Here is a 15988-nt window from a genome sequence, read left to right as displayed (position 1 = left end):
AATCATGGATCAGGTCCTCAAGGAATCTGTCCTGAAGCACTTACACGAGAGGAAAGTGATCAGGAACAGTCAGCATGGATTCACCAAGGGAAGGTCATGCCTGACTAATCTAATCGCCTTCTATGATGAGATTACTGGTTCTGTGGATGAAGGGAAAGCAGTGGATGTATTGTTTCTTGACTTTAGCAAAGCTTTCGACACGGTTTCCCACAGTATTCTTGTCAGCAAGTTAAAGAAGTATGGGCTGGATGAATGCACTATAAGGTGGGCAGAAAGTTGGCTAGATTGTCGGGCTCAATGGGTAGTGATCAATGGCTCCATGTCTAGTTGGCAGCCGGTATCAAGTGGAGTGCCCCAAGGGTTGGTCCTGGGGCCAGTTTTGTTCAATATCTTCATAAATGATCTGGAGGATGGTGTGGATTGCACTCTCAGCAAATTTGTGGATGATACTAAACTAGGAGGAGTGGTAGATACAGTGGCAGGTAGGGATAGGATACAGAGTGACCTAGACAAATTGGAGGATTGGGCCAAAAGAAATCTGATGAGGTTCAACAAGGATAAGTGCAGGGTCCTGCACTTAGGATGGAAGAATCCAATGCACCGCTACAGACTAGGGACCGAATGGCTAGGCAGCAGTTCTGTGGAAAAGGACCTCGGGGTGACAGCGGACGAGAAGCTGGATATGAGTCAACAGTGTGCCCTTGTTGCCAAGAAGGCCAATGACATTTTGGGATGTATAAGTAGGGGCATAGCCAGCAGATCGAGGGACGTGATCGTTCCCCTCTAGTCGACATTGGTGAGGCCTCATCTGGAGTACTGTGTCCAGTTTTGGGCCCCACACTACAAGAAGGATGTGGAGAAACTGGAAAGAGTCCAGCGAAGGGCAATAAAAATGATTAGGGGTCTGGAACACATGACTTATGAGGAGAGGCTGAGGGAACTGGGATTGTTTAGTCTGCGGAAGAGAAGAATGAGGGGGGATTTGATAGCTGCTTTCAACTACCTGAGAGGTGGTTCCAAAGAGGATGGTTCCAGACTATTCTCAGTGGTAGAAGATGACAGGACAAGGAGTAATGGTCTCAAGTTGCAGTGGGGGAGGTTTAGGTTGGATATTAGGAAAAACTTTTTCACTAGGGGGGTGGTGAAACACTGGAATGCGTTACCTAGGGAGGTGGTAGAATCTCCTTCCTTAGAAGTTTTTAAGGTCAGGCTTAACAAAGCCCTGGCTGGGATGATTTAAGTGGGGATTGGTCCTGCTTTGAGCAGGGGGTTGGACTAGATGACCTCCTGAGGTCCCTTCCAACCCTGATATTCTATGATTCTACCACGCTGCCTATGTTCAGTATGTGGTTTGTAGACCCCATTACACAAGCCTTGTGTGAACTAATGGGTCTTTTTCATCTCCGATCTCTAGGATTCCATTATGTTAATTAATGGTACCTTGAAGACGAGATGCTGAGTTGATAGTGGTGTACCAATATTTTTAAAAAATTGGTACACCAAGTACTGCATCTGTCCCTGAGTCAACATGCCAATTTTTGTGCTTGTGAGATGGTAAGCTCTTGGGAGCAGGGACTGTCTTTTTGTTCTCTGTTTGTACAGTGCCTCGCACAATGGGATCCTGGTCATGACTGGGGCTCCTAGGTGCTCTGGTAATACAAATAAATGTTATTTTTTCTAATCCTTCAGAAGTATTTATTTTTATGTTGCTATGTGAAAGACTCAGAAGCAACAGAAGAAACTGACTGACTGTACAACAGAAATAGTGAAATTGATAAAACACAAAGTGCTGTCAAATGTATGAACTAAACAAATTGGAGAAAAAGAGAAAAATACTTTTTTCCTTTGATGTCTTTTCAGGCAGAATTGTGATTTGTAAACAGAGGGTGCCTCTTTGGGTTAAACCTGTTAGCTCTGTTTAAAGAACATGAAGGAAAAAAACTGATGCATTGAGTGAACTTAGGACAGAGAATCTCCCATTATAGTAATTTTAAAATACTCTGTGTGAACAACATAGAGTGCATCTCAAACACAGGGTCTCCCAGGATTGTTAATATGCCCAGTCGCTACTGGAGTGACCACCAAGAGAACTGCAGGTGCGCCATCACTGAAATAAATAGAGGGGGTAACTTGTCATAAGTGGCTGCGGACTCCTAGAAACCTTTCTCAGAGGCTGCCCTGGAAGGTACATAGTTGCTAGAATAATGCAAATTTACTTCCTGGGAGAGAGACTGTGAAGTGCAACACAACGTCCAGGTGGGCATACCAAATAGGTTGATATCTGGATATAGGTGGGCAACACTACTAAGAAATATATTAAAATGCATTTGTATTCCAGGGATTTATTCAAGCCTAAATGAAAGAGTAAGCACATGGATATAGCAGCATCCACAAGATCACCTGCCTGATCCCATCTTCTCCTCTCCAGCAAGCGGAGCAAAGGATATATGACCACCTCTTCATTAACAGGCGCACTTTCTTTACTATTATTAATCGGACTCTCCTGTCCCCTCCTCAGCTAGTAGTAACCAGTACTACACTTCCCGTCTAGGTAAGAGGGCAAAAGGCAAAGCATACTATGTATTCTAATCTGTGCTAGTATCACTCTGTTCCATAATAATAAACCAGAATTGCAAAAGGCTTGAGGTCACTTTCAAGGCGGGGTGTCCTGCATGGCGGAATGTTAACTGGTTGTTCCTCTATCCAGACTGATTTACAAGAATAAATTTTACATTTCCTGTGATGAAGTATTTATCTAATATATATATGCTGCATTTGTCCTTCAATTTTCAGTTAGGCAAAGGACTGAAGAATTGTACAAATATTTCTACAGCGTTTGGGGTGAGCAATATGTATTTACATACTGTACAATGTGTGTGTATGTGTCATATAGCCTGCTAGGACTTCTGAACTGTAATCTGCAGTCATCAGTAACATTTGAGAATCTCCCATCGCCTCTGAAGTGCTGACACTGTGTAGGTCATGAAAGCATTGATAAAATACAGATATACTATAACAGAAAGAGTCTTTTCAGCTCTGACTACATTATTCTTTTTCTTTTTGTCCTAGAGGAGGTTGCCTACTTCTTTTGGTCTCTGAAAATCAAAGGCCCTAAAAATTACACAGCTCATTCACAGACCCAAAATTATTATTTGGCTTCCTCACATCTGAAGTGTTCATTCAGGAGGGTGAAAACTGCTAGATGATAAGATCTTTAGCAGGGCAGAGACTGTGTCTTCATACAAGTTTATGTATGGCACAATGGGGTCCTGATCTACCTGGAGACTTTTGACACTAGTATATTATAAATATTGAATTAATAACTAATAATAATAGGCAGGAAGTTATTTTTCTGGCTCTAACCAATACTATAAAGTGAGATACTTTTCTTCTGAAAGATGCATACGTTATAACAGTTTGTACCTGTGTCTTTTTGCCTTTTGCTTTTCCTTTTTCTCTATAGCTGTAGTACTTAAAACAACATTTACACAAGCAGCAAAAAAAAAGAAAAGGCACTGAAAGGCAAAAATGTCTTACACTCTAATCCACAGGAAAAGGCTTTCAAAAACAGGACATGTGCTCATGCAAATGAAGGGATGTGACCATACCTGTAGCTGCTTCATCTGACGCAGCTGCAGCCGAAGGTCAGACACATTGCATCTCATATCATGTAGGCTGACTTGCATTGCTGGGGAGCCAACGGGTGCAGGGTGATTGATGATGGTAGTTGAGTCAATAGTTGCTAATGAATTCTTTCCACCAGACACGTGAGCAGCTCCTGCAAGTAATGCCAGCAAAACTCTTTAGATTACGAAAAGTGAAGGTCCAGCTGCATTTTCCTCCCCACTGCGAGCACAGCAGATTCAGCTTGTATCTTAAATGGGTGAAGATAGCTAATTGCAGACTTCAGTGCTCATTATCTGTCCAGTGGCTGTGATTTCCACAACCAATACACAACTTTGCAGTGAGATATCTGAGGGCCTAACTGTGTTGCCACTTCAGCCATGTCAGAGGATCTGGTTACCACATGGTTCCATTTTACAGTATGGATGGGAGATTAACTGTAACTGCAAGTCATGCTGACCACCCACTGGACCATTCCCTACCAAACAGAACTGTGCTGGATCTAGGTTTGGAGATAGCTATGCTCTAACTGGGCCCTCCCAACATGGCTAAAATTGTAGTGTAGGGTTAGGCAGGCTATTTGTTCAATTTAAGCCAGATAGTCCTTTTTTAAAAAAATATAATTTTGTCCTCTGTCTAGTACAAAAATAAAACTGGACATGGTTTTGTGTAGTATCATGAATGGACAATGCCATTTTGAAGAGCTCGCTGCTCTGCACTCCAGTATGACCACGTGAGGTTATGCTGCCAGGGATGAGGCAGCACACTCTTCAAAATGGCATCCTTCATGCAGCGTGACCGTGCATGCAAGGTCATGCTGATGGGGGTGGGGGACCCATGCAATTCCTGGAAGTATCGGAGTATCTAGCAATCCGGAGATGTGGCAATGCCCACCCTATGTAGGGGCCATCAGAGACTGACTTGATCAGTACACATAAAGATCCTACACTACCTATTTGTTGACTGGTTGGCATGGGAAAGAGATTTAACCAGGCACACAGGTGTGTGGAAAACAAGCACAGGAAAACATCCTAGTCGGCTACTCAATTACCAGTTACATGTTCCCAGCTAGCAACTCCACAGGCTTATTCTTAAAAAGTATAAAAAGAGTAACCACCATATTCCCAAACCAGAAATAAAATGGTGGCACAACAGACACTATCCAACTGTATGCTGCCCCCACTAATCTGCCCATCCCCTCATCTTCGATTGCCATCTGTACACAGAACTGCATTTAAAACCAGCGCTGGTTGTGCAGGACTCTACACATGATTTTTAAAACAATCACAAAAAGCTGTGAAACTATGTTCTTAACAAAACATTATTCCTTGATCAAGCCATCATAGTTAGGCCAGTTCTTTTTACGTGCATAGTAGTTTTCTTCATGTAATACAATCAAATCTGAAATCTGCAGCCAGTATCCACATTACATCTGCATTTTGACATTTCTCATTTTTAATTGTCGTCTTAGTGTGTTTTTCCCCGGAAACAGGCAGACTGAGAGACTGTAAGCAGGACCTGCCTCATTTTTTGAATGACTCCACAGTATTATGTTGCCTTGCACACCCTGCTGGTCACAATGGCAAGTCAGTCCCTGGTGCACAGAGTAAGAGGACAGTATGTCTGCAGGGTTCCCTGTCTGTCATACATCTGTCACTCCCATTCCTCCTCACTCCAACCACCTCCTCCACTCTCAGGAAAAACGTACAGCCTGCATAAACTGAAAGCAACTTGTCAATGAAGATGGGAATCCTTCCTGTGCATAGTAGCTTAGGTCACTATTTGCTTCACCCATGCCCCGCTCTATGACAAGTTTAATGAAATCAAAGCTAAAGCTAGAATTGCAAGCTTTTCTTTGCTTTTTAAGGATAAATCCTCAGTGTAGAGAGGGACACTCTGCACACCACACCCACTGCATGAAAATGAACCCTGTGGACTTATATTTACACCCAGTCCACTAATCATTAGTTGGTTGAGTCAACTAGCAAAGCATACAAAGATAAAGCACAGCCTGCTGCAAACATGTTGTTCTTTTGGCAACAGGTGTATGTGCCTTATCATGTTATTTCCGCAAATCCTTCCCACATGGAAGATGTTTGAAAAAAAGGCAAACTGTCCATTTTCTGATGTGTGTCTTTGTTTCCATTTAAAAAGAGGCTGGGGGATTTGTAAAAATCGTCTTCACTGGTTTATTTAAGTATATAAAATCAGGAAACAAAGGAGCAAGTCCTGTCCATAAAAGCATATGCATGATGGACTGCACCCACGCAGTACACTGCTGTACCATACCATCGACTTCCTGATACATGAAGAGACAAAAGGCTGTTCTAACCCACGGCTTGAAGCTGTAATGCTATACCTTACTTAAACACACTCCAGTTAGATCTTAAATAACTTAAACAACACCATCTTCATTTCCTTGCTGAGCAAGCTATCACATATTTTTGCTACACTTCAGCATCATTCAATACTCGCTTACCTTCTAAGGAGCTCCTTTACAAAATGCAATGCTTGAGAAACAAGCAGCCTTTGTGTTTATTGCTATCCTGTGCACATTTCACACTGCAGTCTAATATACATCAATACTTATCTATGCATCTGCCAATATGTATGATGCAGCTTTCTTTGTAGGGACATCTCACTTTCTCCATCCCATATGCACCATTTTTTTTGCATTTTTTAAAAAGAAGAATATTAAATTCACAGACAATACAGACAGGATTCCCAAAAAGTTCTGAAAGCTGTTCTTTAACAGTTCAGATTCTTAGCTACAATTCTGGGCTTTTTATTTTTTTAAAAGCCTACCCTTTTAATCCCTGCCCCAGGCAATAGCTCCCACAGTTCAATCACCAAACCAGTGATCAGACAGGCAGGCGTATGCCTCGTACCCATAAGCACTCACGAAAATCTGGCCCCTAACCAGTACATATACCTCCCACACTTGCCTGTCCTCTTTGTAACTAGAGCTGGATTGTGATCCACTTCCCGAAAAGACAAGTGCCCACCCCCTGCCCAACCTAATCTCCCTTCCTGCCACTCCCTCTCACAGGTAGGTCTTTTTCTTGTTCTCTGATGTGCCACTCCAACCACTGCCATGAGCCTGCACTAGCCACCTGTTAGCCACGGTATCCATTCAGAGGTGAAAGTAAGCCGGTATGCCCTGGTACGGCGTACTGGTAAGAGCCCGTGTGCCGTACTGGGACCGGCTTTCCCAGATGGCAATTTAAAGCCCTGGGGTAGCAGCGGCGGGGCTCTGGTGGGGATTTAAAAGGGCTCGGGGCTCCGGCAGATGCTACCACAGTGGAGCCCCAGGCCCTTTAAAGCTCTGCCAGAGCCCAGAGCCCCGGGGTAACGGTGGCAGTCAGGAGGCCCCGGGGCTCCTCAGTGATTTAAAGGGCCCAGGGCTCCCAGCCGCCACTACCGCAGCTGGAGCCCCGGGCCCTTTAAATCAAGATTTAAAGGGCCCGGGGATTTAAGGCCAAGCCTCTTCTGGTTCAGGCCAAGCCTCTTCCAGTTCAGGCCATGCCCCCTGCTCAGGACTTCGGCGCACCGGTAAGTCCTCTAACTTACTTTCACCCCTGTATCCATTGCTTTCTCAAGCACTACAGGGAAGCACTTGGAATATGAAATATTAGTATAGGGCAGGCTCTCAGCAAGCGTGCAAGTGCTCTGGTGATCAGTAGTTGGTTTCCACAGATTGGCATTTCATCAGAAAGGAAGAACAAGACAGCTGAGTGAGCAGATAGTTGGTATGGGGAGTGTAGTTCTCTCTCTTGGAAGCAGGCCTAGGCTATAGACTGGTGATTAGAAGGCCAGCTAGGCAAGAGCGAAAAGACATTTAATACAAAATATACTTTGCACTTTTATAGTGTTTTGTATTGAAAACATCCAAGTATTTTACAAAAGTTAGTGAACAAAGCTGAACAGAAGCCCCATTTTTAAACAGAGGCACAGAGAGGTGAAGTATCTGTAACATGTTCAGGACCAGACAGGTAGTCTGTGGCTGGGCATGGAATAGGACCCAGACTTTCTAACTCACAGTCCTTTGCTATAGTCACAAGACCATCATTCTCCTTCCATTTTACTATCCTTCAGAACACCTTTATTTATCTATCCAGGCCGCTAAAGGAGGTTTGGGTTTGATCCAGGCTTGGCTGAAGAGAAAGATAAGGCCAAATACAAAGATTTTTTGAACTGGGTTGCCCATCCACTCGTTAAAAATAGCCCTCTTGTATTCAAATATCACTAGGGAATACAGTGTCACAATCATTTGAATCTCACAAATACTGGAATAGAGTCCACTAAACAAAATAAGAACATTCAAAGTTAAAGCTGCAACTTCACCACTAACAAGCTGTGGTTCCCAGATTTTGAAAGGTTCTCTAAAGAGCACATTGTCTTATGTGCCTTCTCTATCCTGGCCACTTGAAAAGAAAAATAGGGTGGAAAAGAGTGAGGGTTGGTGGGTGTTTGTTGGTGTGCGTATGTCTGGGAGAGATATAAATCAATAGACAGAATATTTCTAATATTCTAATTTCTCTTAGCTTTTGGGGGCTGAAGTAGTTTATAGGGACATAGTTATAGGATTCCCATTCACGTCAGTGGCAGTTGCATAACTAAATTTGTGGAAGATCACTGTTTTTTTAACCCTGTTGTGCAGTTTATTATTATTTCTGTGATGTGTGTAACAGAGTTCTGTGAAAAAAACAGAGTTGAGTCTAAAGGAAAAAAACATGATAAGCAAACTTTATGACCGTAACAGTCTCATTTTATTTATTTAATATTTCAAGCTAAAGGACCCAAAATGTTGGCAAACTAAAAGGATACTGCTTTTTGGTTTTCATGAAATACCATATTCGAGATAACAATATTAAAGCACGGATAGGTACCTGTATATACAATTTAGAAGGTTTGAGTTTGTTTCCAATGAGCCTTTCCCATATTATTTCTGTCTGATCAAAGTCTCCTGTCATCAGGATATGTGATGTACAATATAATGTTGTACTATATTTCTGAGTCACTTTTTATCTTCCACAGCTGTTTCTTTGTTAAGGATGGGAAGCAATTCCCATTTCTGCTTACCAGTGCTCTAGAAGGGATTGCTCAATCAATGTTTTTCTATAGCTCTGTTTTAAAGTGTTATTTGAAATTACTAAAGATGATGGCTATGTATGCTGTAGTTAAGTGAAAGTGTGTATTTTAAGAGGCTATTGCCTAATGGCCATACCTAATCCATGTCAGGGATCGGTCAAAACCAAATGAGAGTCAACAAAACTGATTTTGGAGGGTGAAGGTATGTTAAAATTCAAATATGTTTGGAGAAAAATAAAGGCATTATTTAGCATATGCTGACAAGCTGAGCAGAGCTATAAAGGAAATAGGAGCTTGAATTATCCACATACCTTGGAACATGTAATGCCTTGAACACCGGCAGTCCTTGCTTTGTCAGTCCAAAGATTATTGTACTATGTGAAGTTTTCATATATATAAACATAATTTATAACTCAGTAACTAAGCAGAGCTTTTTCTTGTAGAGTGTATTTTACATACCCTTTTATTTAAGCCCCCCCCCTTTATTACTACCCTATGCGAGTAAAATCTGGTTTTATTTAAGATAATAGGAGTTGGAACTTGGGCTTATGTAGCAACCCTCACTTGTGGGTGACATGCATAAACCTGACCTAGGGGGAACTTAGTGACTTAGTGACCTAAGGGGAACTTAGCTGCATGAATACAAGGTCTCAGTCATGGCATGAGTCATGATCTCCATCCCTAAACAGTGCTGCAAAAAAGGTTTGTGTGAGTTAGTAAAGGCACAGGGACAGCCAGAAGGCCTAAAAGGTACACAGTGCCATTACAAGAAGTGAAATACAAAGATGGGTAGATTTCAAGTTTCCAGTTATTATAAATGCTTTTTTAATGTGCATGTGCTATAATATCAGAAACAGAAACCTTTCAAATTGTTCAAAATATAGGATATATCAGTCTAGTGGGAATGGGCACAGTATTGGCTGCCAGGAGAGATTCAGTCATAAGACTGGTTTATGTGGTCTTGGGAACATCTCCCTACATCAGTTTCACCATCAGGGAAAAGAGAATAAATAATACTTGCCATGGCTACCTAGTACGGACATTTTGAAGGTTAATTAGTTATTGTTGTTACAGTGCTTTGTATTTGACAGGATCTATGTGACTGCAAAATATTATCTATTTTTATCATGTAATGACTGGGGAAGATAATAGGAATGTTATTGAATATGATCCTATTGCAGTTCCTAGAAAGACAGATTATTTTTCTCCAAATTGCCTGAAAGTATTGAACAGCCATTTTTTCTTTACAAACTGTACTGTTTTTATACCAAAGAACACTGTCCTACCTATTTAGGGTGAGATCCTGACTTCAGTGGGGTTCCATGCAGTCTCAAGGGTTCAATTGGAGGGATCCAGTTCTAGTATCAGGCTCTTAAATTGTTCTCTGCTGCATATGTTCAATATTTTTTAGTTCTGGTCTGTTTCTCTATTGGCCATGTTCAATCTGAGGTCACACTGCTATTCTAGGGAAACGGAATTCTTGGAGCTGAATTAACATCACCACTGGAATGGCTGGTGAGTGGTACAATAGATTTGCTAATAAACTGCAAGGTTGGCAACCTGTATTTCATGCCAGACCAGAGTCCTCTTAGTTGGAACAGTTGCTAGCAATTACAGAACTGCTTCTGCTTGCATCCACTGCAATAGAGACACACAGGCCCAGAAAGAGACAAATTAACAAATGCTGCTGAAGACTGCCAGAGCAACTGACACTTCTGCAAATAATTTAAAGAACTGTAGTTGCATGGGTGCTTATGTTAGCTGGCATGTTCTTTTGTAATATCCTTATCCTGCCCCTCAAAATTGCCCAGAACTGTGACTCTAAATATGACCTAATCCTGACATATGCTGAGGAACCTCAAACTTTATTGGCTTCATAGGAACTGATGACTACCCAACACATTGTAGGAGGATGCCAATAGTTAGTAACAGATCAATGTGGCTTAATAAGAGAAAATGCTATCTTGCTGACTGCTATGTTTCTTAGCATCATTATATCTACAGCATCTTATTGCCAAACTACCCTTACAGAAAAATCCTACAGAATTTAATAGAGATGAAATCTATAGGTTTCTTTAGAAATGTAATAGGGGTCTGTAGCGAGTGACTAAAAATCTACAGAATTTAATTTAGAATTACACCTTGTCCGTAGGGCTGGTTTGTTTGCTTTAAATACCACCAATACAATTCTACATCAGGGCTAGAATTATCTATTTAATTCTACAGGAATGTTTAAACATCCTACAGAAAGGTTGTAATTCTCTACTAAATTATATAGGACATTTCCACAATGGATAAAAACCATTTTTTCTCTTACTAGTTGACAATTTGGATAGGTAAAAAGGAATTCAATAATATTTTAAACCATCTCAATATGCATAAATAGAGTTTTAGTAACAATGCAAGCAACGAGAGCCTGGTCTGCTCTGGAGCTGAATGTGGGATCATAGAGTCTCCTCACTGACTCTACTGGCTGCTGCACCTCTCTCTGCAGGAGCTGGTCTGCACACTCAAGCCCACATCACTGCATTGGTTACATTTGGGTCACATTTTCAAGTTCCTTTCCAACCATAAGGGACAGAAGCAATTTTTAAAAATAATGTAACCAAGATGCTAATACCCTCATATGACTCAGAGCTATAGTCATAGGCAAGTTCCTATGTCTTAAACCTGCCTTGCCTATAGCTGTATCTAAACTCTGCAGAGGGAGGGCCCAGCAGAGCACATGCGATCATATTCTTAATATCTGCACAGTCTGCTGTGAGCGCTATGGGATTTTGGTACCTCACATAGGAAGAGCTTGTCTTGGGTGGAGTTTGTGAGGATACCACTATTTTTTTCCCCTGTCATAAATATAAAGGGAAGGGTAAACCCCTTTGAAATCCCTCCTGGCCAGGGGAAAGCTCCTCTCACCTGTAAAGGGTTAAGAAGCTAAAGGTAACCTCGCTGGCACCTGACCAAAATGACCAATGAGGAGACAAGATACTTTCAAAAGCTGGGAGGAGGGAGAGAAACAAAGGGTCTGTGTGTCTGTCTATATGCTGGTCTTTGTCGGGGATAGACCAGGAATGGAGTCTTAGAACTTTTAGTAAGTAATCTAGCTAGGTATGTGTTAGATTATGATTTCTTTAAATGGCTGAGAAAAGAATTGTGCTGAATAGAATAACTATTTCTGTCTGTGTATCTTTTTTGTAACTTAAGGTTTTGCCTAGAGGGGTTCTCTATGTTTTTTGAATCTAATTACCCTGTAAGATATCTACCATCCTGATTTTACAGGGGGGATTTCTTCATTTCTATTTACTTCTATTTTTATTAAAAGTCTTCTTGTAAGAAACTGAATGCTTTTTTATTGTTCTCAGATCCAAGGGTTTGGGTCTGTGGTCACCTATGCAAATTGGTGAGGCTTTTTTTATCCAACATTTCCCAGGAAATGGGGGGTGCAAGTGTTGGGAGGATTGTTCATTGTTCTTAAGATCCAAGGGTCTGGGTCTGTAGTCACCTAGGCAAATTGGTGAGGCTTTTTACCAAACCTTGTCCAGGAAGTGGGGTGCAAGGTTTTGGGAAGTATTTTGGGGGGAAGGATGTGTCCAAACAGCTCTTCCCCAGTAACCAGTATTAGTTTGGTGGTGGTAGCGGCCAGTCCAAGGACAACGGGTGGAATATTTTGTACCTTGGGGAAGTTTAGACCTAAGCTGGTAAAGATAAGCTTAGGAGGTTTTTCATGCAGGTCCCCACATCTGTACCCTAGAGTTCAGAGTGGGGGAGGAACCTTGACATCCCCCAATACAAGTCCGGATTTGGAATATGCCTTATAGGAGATATGCATATGCAGTGAAATTCACCCCTTTTCTGAGAACCAGCACAAGGGCTATGCCTTACCTAAACCTTGTGCTGGCTCCCTGCACAGGTGTGCATATACTGTCCCTTTCAAGTAACCACTGGTAACAAGGAACTGATTGGTTCTCATATCCTTTGCCTATAGCCTTGCTTCTGACACTATAATTACAGTTGCATTAGCATTCCCATAAGATGTTAATATCTACAGGACTCTGAGTTACAGTGTAGATTTGTGTATTCTGTACAATTAAAAAAGAATGGTCTTACCTGCACTGTCAATATTGCTTTTACTGGACATGGTTTTCACCATCTTCTCACTATAGAAAGAAAGAAAAGAAAAGTCAGCTTTAAAATTTCCAAAACGGAATTTTTCTCGCAAATAGCTATTTAAGCAACTTTCAAGGACTAGCTTTACTGTAGATTTGCAGTGAGGTTTATCATAACTAAATAAAAATTACCCTGTTGACCATACAAACTGGGTTTTTGTTGTTGTTGTCAGGATTTTTTTGTTTTGTTTTTTTCATTTAAGTTGCTGGTGGATTGTAGATTTGTGGGTTTTTTGTTTGTTTGTTTTTCAAAATAAGCTTTTAAATACAGGTTAAGCAAAGGGGTACATTTCCAGCACTAAGCACAGAGATTTAACCATATTATTCCTATTAACATCAACAAGAACAATGCAGTTAAATCTCCATTCATTGGCTGGAATACTTTTCCCGCTCTGCCTAACAATCCAGCTCTTATCAAAAGTGATAAAAAAGTTTTTAAATGTTGAGCATTCAGTCTTCTGTTATTACATTAAATGTTTAATTTTGCTGATTGATCATTAACAATAATTACAGAGAAACAGATTTAATGAATTCTTTTTTTTACCTAGAAGCATCTTTGCTATTACTTGTATTTGGCCCTTTAAAAAGCGCAGACTGAACAAGACCAGTTAAACTGGCAATCTGTTTCTCCATGGCTTGCATCCTCTCTCTGTAAGACAAGAGAATCGTTTGTTAAAGCCAGATATATTTGCTTTCAGACTCATTTTTCTAGATGAATGATTATCACAGGATTGGAAAGATGTTTGTGCAAAGGCTCATGGGTATCAATTTGCATACACCTTGTTAAAAAGGCTGGCCACATCCTGGTTTTAGACAAAGTGTCGTATGATAACAAACAGACAATACAAAGACATCTGCATGGGATAAAAAACAGATGATAAAAAGTATAGTTTTAATATAGTGATCTCACGAAAAAGGCACTTAGCTCGTCAGCTAATAACTCCTGGAAACTATTGAAAATCATCCTCCCCAGAAACAATTCTGCAGCTATACATACATTTTCTTGTGTTTTTTTAATCTCCATTGGACTAGAGTTCTACCTGAGTATAAGGACTATACGATGAAGGACTTCAGGCTCCTTGTTGTTAGTATTTTAACTATGCGCAAAACCAGAATCTTTGCTTCAGAAGCATTTAATTTGCTCCAGCTGCCTGCTTCCCACCCAAAATCAGAATTCTTTGCATTTGACATCATAGCTATCTGCTGTGAAAATGATTGCAATGTCACAATCACAGGCATAGGACTTCAGGTAAAGCAAGAAGACATTAACTCTAAAATAAAGAGATCCCATTGTCATGCAAATGTCCTAACTAATTAAAAAAAGTAGATGAAAAGAAATAGAGAATAAATATGGTACATAAGGGCTATTGTCAATATTTTTCTTGAGGTGCCGGTCTGTATTAAACAACAAGGACCACATTTTTGGACAGGGAAGCTGGAGGTTCACACACAATTGTGTATCTATATTTGCACGTGTATTTAACAGAAGTGTACATAAAAATCAGGTAAATGCCCATGAGACCAGCTCAACAGGTTCCAAAATAGCCATTTGCACACAGAGTTCCTTGATTTTCACATGTCATCATGGTAACTGCTGGCCTGTAGATACATAACAGTGTAATACCTCAAGTGTGCCTTTCTGAAAATTTGGCCCTAAATATTTAATACATTTAATGTTTTACACATGTATAAAATGTGGCATGACGCTATATTTTTATCTTTACTTCCCTTGAGCAATCAGTGGGAAATCAGACTAATGCCATTCCAGAACATGCTAAGAATCATCCGAAAAACAAGATGGCCAGGAACAACCCCTTCCAAACGATGAGTGGCCTGATACAGCAGTAGCAATCATACTACTTTGCAGAAGATGTGCACAAGAGAAATTGGGACGTTCATACTCTGGGCCATTGTAAACTAAATGGTCGGGGGAACACATTCAGAGTTAGGTTTTTACTACATTACCACATCCACATGCCATCTTACAAGTGAGCTAGGCATATAGCAGTGCCTGCTCCCAGTATCAGGTCCCAGTACCAGCTTCAGGTTGGTTCCATAAAGAATACTAGTTGGTATGGGAAAATCAAGCATGGGTGTCAATAAATGGCTGAAGCTACATGAAATGATTGAAAGGATGCCACCACCTCTGCAACTAGTCACCAGGGGTCGCCTCACACCTACTCTGGACATGAAATTCCACTTTGTTGGGAAGCAATGAGCTGTGGGGAGCTGAGAGAGATTCTGCATCTCTGAAGCCTCCATAAGATGATGTCAAGGAAACAGGACACCAGAAACATCTGTGACAGAGAAGATCCTTACTGAAGGCAGAGGAGACACAAAGAAGGAGAGGGCTGAGTCAGCTGGCATCAAGGGATAAACTCTGGTGTGTCCGATCATTGCTTTAACCCACACACACACACACCCCTTTCGTTTTCAAGCAGAAAGGCCACTTTAAGAGCACCCTAAAATGTTAACGAATCTGACCTAATTTATTTTAAATTGAGAAATATGTTGCATCATTTTCTGTTTCCACCATTATTGACCTCAGAACTAAGAAAAGTGCTTTGGACCACAGTAACCTTTGAAACCATCTAGTGGAACAAAGAGCAAGCACTACATGTCTGAAGTAAAACCATTCTAACAAACTTTAATGCAGTGTTCCTGTCACTTAATAATGAAAGCAGTTTTCAGGTTTATCACCAAAAAACCTTTCTGGATCCAAACTGAACTGGAAGAAGACTATCTGCTTTACTAACATATAAATAACACTGTCTTTCCATCTCACACTTGACAATCTGGAAACAATTTTATTGTTCAAATTAAATTATGGCAATACAAAACTGATAACGAAAGGTTAGGAAAATACATTTTTATGGGGGGGGGCAGGCTGAGAAGTAGAAGATGATGAGGAATCAACTTGTGCGATCAAACCCATAGCCCACGTTATTGTCACATGGTAAGAACATTAAGGATGCTAAAGAACGCTACATACAGTCCAGAATTCTTTATTTTGCAAAAGACCAGGCAGGATTTTTTTAAATGGTTCCATTCTTATGTCCATGTATTTATTATGATCATCTAAGCCAAAAATGTCTTAAGTAGGTGGCCTA

General features: G+C 40.8%; 1 protein-coding gene across 19 annotated transcripts in view; it reads right to left on the bottom strand.

The window, feature by feature from the left end:
- KIAA1217 (KIAA1217 ortholog) overlaps positions 1-15988 on the bottom strand; it is a 547501-nt gene that overhangs the window by 48821 nt on the left and 482692 nt on the right. For 16 of the 19 annotated variants that reach the window (XR_012157585.2, XR_012157583.2, XR_012157584.2 and 13 more), the window contains 3 exons: positions 13423-13527; positions 12820-12869; positions 3609-3778 (listed from right to left, as the gene is read on the bottom strand). Coding sequence is in view for 16 of the 19 variants with exons in the window: in XM_073334251.2 (XP_073190352.1) it covers positions 3609-3778; positions 12820-12869; positions 13423-13527 (325 nt within the window). In the remaining 3 variants the exon portion in view is untranslated. The remainder of the gene's footprint in view (positions 1-3608; positions 3779-12819; positions 12870-13422; positions 13528-15988) is intronic. The other 3 variants (XM_073334247.2, XM_073334261.2, XM_073334259.2) reach the window with 1 other exon arrangement.

Source organism: Lepidochelys kempii, chromosome 2 (genome assembly GCF_965140285.1).
Source record: "Lepidochelys kempii isolate rLepKem1 chromosome 2, rLepKem1.hap1, whole genome shotgun sequence".
NCBI lineage: Eukaryota > Metazoa > Chordata > Testudines > Cheloniidae > Lepidochelys > Lepidochelys kempii.
The sequence above is the reverse complement of the archived record's forward strand: the minus strand, read 5'-3'. Positions and strand labels throughout refer to the sequence as shown.